Genomic DNA, 6,164 nt, shown 5'->3' with positions numbered 1-6,164 from the left:
ACCTTCTTCTCAACTCTGTCGTCGCATATACTATTTCACTCAAAGTATAAACCCCTCTCCCCCATCGCACATAACTTAGTGTTTGAGTTTTACAAAAAAATCAATCTGAACTAGAATCAATTACGTTAAGATCAATGCATTAAAATTCATTGCATACTTGTAAAGCAATCCCTGAGTTCGGTCATGGACTCACTGGAAATTTAGTTGAGCTTGCACTTGGATTCAATTAGATAAAACAGTGCGTTATAGCATCACAATTAATACTCATTTCATCACATGTTATGACTGCATCAGTGGCTACTGCAACATCTTTTCCTTCATTTCCTTTTTCATTCTTTTCTTTGTTCTGTTCTCATTTCCATTTTCGACAATGAATCTTCTTATGACCCATCTTCTTGCAATGGAAGCATTGAATATCTCTATTTGATCTACTCCCAGATTTTTCTCTATTTTGATTCTTGTTACAACTCTAGCTTCTCCCCCGGTTTTCGGTGACAAGAGTCTTTGACTGACTTGTTGAAGCATTCATCGTTTTTCTTCTCACATCTTCATTCAAAAAAAATGCTCTTGAAAATACTCATACTAAGCTTTCCATTCAGCGAGCAGTTACTCAAAGAGACCACCAATGTCTCACAGCTATCTGGTAATGAACTGAGGAGCAACAGTACTTGAAGTTCATCTTCCAAGTTCATTTGCATACTTGATAGCTGATCCACAATACTCTGCATTTCATTCAAATGTTCTGCAATTGGAGTCCCTTCTTTATATTCCATATTTACAAGCTCCCGTATCAAGAAAGCTTTATTGCCTGCCGTATTTCTTTCATAAAATTCTTCCAACTTTTTCCATAAAGGTGCTACCTTCGTCTCTTTAGCAATGCTGTAATACACACTATCATCAACCCACTGACGTATAAATCCAACAACTTGCCTATTCAAGAGTTCCCAATCTTCATCAGACATGTATTCCTTAGCTGACTCTCCTTTAATTAGAGCATGATACTTTTTGTAATAAAGCAAGTCCTCCATTTTTTCCTTCCATAATTGCCAATTTGTTCCATTCAAACTGACCATTCAGCTTGTGTTAGTATTATCCATTGCTACACACTAAAAATTAACCAGGTCAACAAAATCAACACAAACTTTGTTAGCTTGTCAATTTGTGCTTGTACCAAGCTCTGATACCACTTGTTGGGGTTTTTATTATGTAGTCAAAACCTGTAAAGCAAAATAAAGCACAAGCACAAAGGAGAGAAAAATAGCGACACCAAAATTTACATGGAAAACCTCTCAATGTAAAGGAAAAAACTACGGGACAACTTTGACGACTCCAAAATAACTTCCACTATAATGTAATTGGTACAACAGTTGTTTCCCTTGTCGTAACTAGAGGATACAACAATCATCAATGAAATATATCATCGGCAAACAAAGTGGTACATAAAAATACTCTTCCTCAAGCAAAAATGGAATACAAATATAAAAGGAGAGATCTAACCCGGTGAAGACAACTTAGAGATAGCAATGATGGAGAAGCAAACTGATTTTAGTTGCACATGAACTCCACCAAAAGATAAAACACAGCAGCCACTTCTTCTTCTCTCGAAGGAAACCCATCAAAAAAATGCACAAAGCAGAAGACCTCTCTTCTTCTCTTTTACTCCACTGACCGTCAGCTTCATTTTGTAAGGAAGAAAGAAAATCTAAAGCAAGCTCGCCTAACAAGCTTTTAATTTCCATCCACATAATATTATAATAATCAAAGCTTAGTTGCCCATATTGGACTTAAAAGAGAATTTGGACCCATCTTTCTTATTAAATTGTGGGGACCCAACAATTCCTAAGTTTTTCTATCCTTAAATCAATCATATTATTATCGTAAACAGCAAAATATAGCTAAATACATACATACAATTTCTTGAATTCAAAACAAATCCTGAATTTTCAAGAATGTAGCACGTGCAGAGACCCCTTCAGGACTGGCCATTTTTGCCGATGGAACTCCTCCGAAAGTGGCGGACCCATTTGACTACGGTGGCGAAGTGGTGAACCCGAACGCCGCGGTTAACCCAGGTCTTATCTAGTATTTGGGTGCCAAAGATTACATATATTATTACCTCTGCGCCATGGTTATAGCTATTCGAACATTTCTCACCTAACGCAGCAAAAAAGAAAGTGTCCATGGCCGTCAGTGTTGGATTTGAATTTGCCAGCCATTATAGTACCTTCACTCCCAAACCAAACCACTGTGACTCAGACTGTGACCAATGTTGGGAACTTGACTTTAATTGAAAGTTACTACGGCCACTCTTGAGGCTCCACTTGGGTGCTGTTGGCCTTTAATTCCCAAGTGAAGAAACTTTTTCCACTACAATTGAAAGGAACTACGGCCACTCTTTTGGAAGGTTAACATGGAGTGGAGTGCATCTTGTTAAAACTTTTTTTGTCTCTGCGATTTGATTTCCTTTGATTGTATGTGTAACAATAGAAAAACTTTGTTGGTTTATTATGTGATAAATAAAGTCGTTAGTGTTTGAATAAGAAAATTTGACAAATTCTCATGTTATTACTTTTACATTAATTAGTAAAAGTATTATATTTTAGACCACTTATAAATTAACGTCTCACATTAAATTTGAAGACGAAAAAATGGAAAATCTAAAATAATGTCATATGTCATTGCCCAAGGTATATAATAAATTGATCATTTTCTAAGGGTTTAAAAAAAATTTGAAGTATAGAAAAAAGAATTAAGCACTTATAAAGTCATTTCTGATAGGCTATTAGTCTAGCTAATCAAATTTAATCACATTTAAATCGTGTCAAATTAGATCAAATGAACTCAATTAAATTTGGCTCAAGATTGGACCCAAAACCCACCCATTCAAATTAATGTGCATAAAACAATGAAAAATCCGAACTCAAAGAGTTTAGGCCGAAATGACATCAAAGTTAAGGCCATAATATGTCTTGTATTATGTCAAACAACATATTTTATATCATCCAAATTTTGTTTGGTAGACTTTTTCTTTATTTGTTGAAGCATTTAGTGCAAATTTGTTGTCCTACTTTCATATTCTTGAAGATCTTCTCAAAGATGAATCATATAATTATTGTGGCCTTATTTATTTTTTAGTGTTAGCTCCTTTGAATTGAAAAGTGCATGTGTTAATTTTGTTTTGAGTGTTCAACAAAGATACGTGCATGCTCAAAATGTAGACTTTGTGTTCCTCGTTATTGAGGGTATTGTCTATAGTCATTTAAAAAGACGTTTGTTTATGAATATTCACTAGAATAAAAGCTATGTTTTTTTATGTTTGCAACCTTAATATTTACTTGACAGTTGTTTTTAGAATTTATACTATATAGATTACAAAATTCGAGTTATCAAACACATGTTTGTTGAATTTAATAAATCTGAAAACATAAAATAAAATATAGATTAGCAACCAAATAGTCGTTAATTTTTTTAATTGTTATTTGAAAAGGGTTAGTAATGATAATTTTGTCTAAAGTTTCAAGATCAACTTTAAAGTTTAATTACTCCAAAAACTTCTTTCTTATTGGAAAGAAGATCCTATGAAGGGAGGATTACATAAAGGAATTCGGAGAGAAATTAAAGAGGCATGGACTTGAGAAGTTGATCGGTTTCTAAAACTTTTAGTTCCATTAAATTATACAATTTTTACTTTTCTTTGTTTGATTTAAGTTAAGTCTTTATCATTTATTGTTTTTTTTAAGTACATTGATTGAGAGGATAGGAGATCGAACCTCCAACCTTTAAAGAATGAAATCATACCAATTATCTTTGAATACATTAGATTCACTTTTGTCACATCTCCATGGTTTAATTTCTACAAAAGGCAACACGTTAAAATCATTCTAACTTCACTAACTTCAATAAAAATTAACCATTAACAAATCAACAAAATTTACAAATCCAAAAGTATCCATGCATATAAAATTGATAAATTCATAAAATTTCAACTTAGGTTTATCCTTTTCCATGCCCTTTTCCTTTAATTTGCATTGCTCGAATTGAATGTGATAACTAAGTATCATCTATTTTAATAATGTGATCAATATAGTTCCTAGATAATTGGATATTAGTTAGCCTTTTGATTCTCCATGTGACAAACAGACTTAACAAAGAAAAAACCCTTGAGAATCACAAAAGGCAGCACAAACCCAATTCTCAAGCAATTCTACTCTCTTTTTCCTGTTGCTGAAGCCACAATAAATCACATATGTATTCATATTCAAGGCATCCCTTTATTCCCCTCCCCTTCTTTTTATACCCCATTTTAACCCTTTTCCTTCAACTCATCTATTCTCATTCAACTCCTTCCCTACTATTCCTCTCTCACTTACACTCTAATGGCGCGTTCGTACGAAAATCCAGCCTATTCCTCCGTCAACGACAATGAGAAGCATCGAGAAATCGACCGTGACATCCGAGAAATGGTTTCCACCCTCACCAGTCGGTTGGGATTGCTTCGGAAAGGAGGTAATGTAGCTTAATTACTAGTAGTTTTGTAATATTTATTTCAATGGTTAATCGGAAAGGTCGGTGAGAATTTGAATATATAATATCTGAACCAATTGAGTTATATATAGTTTAGGTTTGACCATTGTCGTATTCTCTTGTACTGACATGTCATATTCTCTTCGACAAATGAGAGTTATTTACTTTTGATAATTAAATCATGTATTATCTGAACCAATTGAGTTATGTTTAGATTTATTATATGAGTGCATATTTGGGAACAATTTTGAAATTGTTAAAATAACTTTTTGTCATATGCAAAATTACTTTGAAACATGCCTTTAATCACTTAAAACTAACTTAATTAATATTTAATTCTATACTTTTAATACAATTTTTATATTTCAAACTTGATTTTGAATGATTAAAAGCATGTTTCGGAGTGATTTTAAAAATATCAAAAATGATTTTAACCATTTTAAAATGTTTTCCCTAAGTAATTTTTTTATGCATTGGTCGTAATCAATAGGTTCTGCCCAACACCATGAAGTTGTCGACGACCAAGGCTCGAGCGTCATCACACTCGCCGGAACCAACACCGGAGCCACCATGCGTGCGGAGTTGAAGGGGAAAACGACCAAGCTTGAGGACGCAGGTGCAGACGAGAATGAGTCCCTGACCTCCTACATTAACAGCAACTTCCAAGCCATCAACAACTCCATCATGTTTGGCGGTAGCTACACAGGGAATGACCCTGGAGTTCACATGGACATCTCTGATCTCCATGAAGAAGGCCATAAGGCTGAGAAAGGAGGAGCTAAAGGCAAGAAAGTTGGGAAGGATGATGCTGGGTCTGGTGGCTCATGGTTTTCAAAGGAATGATTTTTTGTGGCATTAAGAAGTAATCATAATACATATACATACGTCAACTTTTTATATCCATAAAATATATTATCCTATATAAGTACTAAGGATTGAAGAGGTTTCTTCTACTGTGAGTTTTTCCATTTCTTAAAGCTTAATAAACGGATTTATTGTGTTCAAAACATGTCTTGTTTTTGTTTGAGACCTTATGTTCTTTGAGATGTTGACCATAAACTTTGGTTTGAAATTTAGAAATTGTTTGAATATGTGAATGATATCTTATGTCTGCTAGAAGTAGAGAAGATTCATACACACATAATGACACAGCTAGAGCTTATTGTTTTAGAGTGATTTTGAGTGATTAAATGAGTATTTTGGAGTAGTTCTAGATATGAAAAATGTGATTTGATTCGAATTAACTCAAATTAAACTGAAGAGTTTAAGTTGATGTGTTACAGGAGTAATTCAAGAGTTTTTGCATAATAAATTATCCAAAAAATGAAATTAAATAAAATTAATATATATATATATATATATAGAATTGTATTTTATGTAAAAAATGTAATTTTAAAATTAATAACAAGTTCGGGTTGGTTTAAGCTATTTTAGGTGAACTCATGAACCGTCCCAACCCAACTCATAAATTTTTCATTTATTTGAGCTCTACCCAACCCAAACCACATGGGTTGGGTTAAATTGATTGGTTTTTTCGAGCCATCAGGTTTTCTAGACACCCCTAAAAGAAAGCAAGAAAGCACGTAAACAATAAAAACAGGGGTAGATGAGAGATTTACGCAGTTCACTAATAATGTATT

At 33.5% G+C, this 6,164-nt stretch overlaps 1 protein-coding gene across 1 annotated transcript; it reads left to right on the top strand.

Annotated features, from left to right (window-relative positions):
• Positions 1-4,309: 4,309 nt before the first annotated feature.
• On the top strand, positions 4,310-5,531 carry LOC120088550. Its single transcript, XM_039045943.1, has 2 exons — positions 4,310-4,506; positions 5,015-5,531. The coding sequence occupies exons 1-2, from the start codon at positions 4,377-4,379 to the stop codon at positions 5,365-5,367; spliced, it is 483 nt and encodes a 160-aa protein (XP_038901871.1). The 5' UTR covers positions 4,310-4,376; the 3' UTR covers positions 5,368-5,531.
• The last annotated feature ends 633 nt before the right edge of the window (positions 5,532-6,164 follow it).

This window comes from Benincasa hispida, chromosome 1 (genome assembly GCF_009727055.1).
Source record: "Benincasa hispida cultivar B227 chromosome 1, ASM972705v1, whole genome shotgun sequence".
NCBI classification, from domain to species: Eukaryota; Viridiplantae; Streptophyta; class Magnoliopsida; order Cucurbitales; family Cucurbitaceae; genus Benincasa; species Benincasa hispida.
This window is presented reverse-complemented; position numbering and strand designations above follow the sequence as displayed.

What these genes read in the sequence shown, in the direction of transcription:
- LOC120088550 (XM_039045943.1), top strand. Translation starts at nt 4,377, where the DNA reads ATGGCGCGTTCGTACGAAAATCCAGCCTATTCCTCCGTCAACGACAAT. An exon ending in GGGATTGCTTCGGAAAGGAG is followed by an intron (nt 4,507 to 5,014) that starts GTAATGTAGCTT and finishes CGTAATCAATAG; the next exon opens with GTTCTGCCCAACACCATGAA.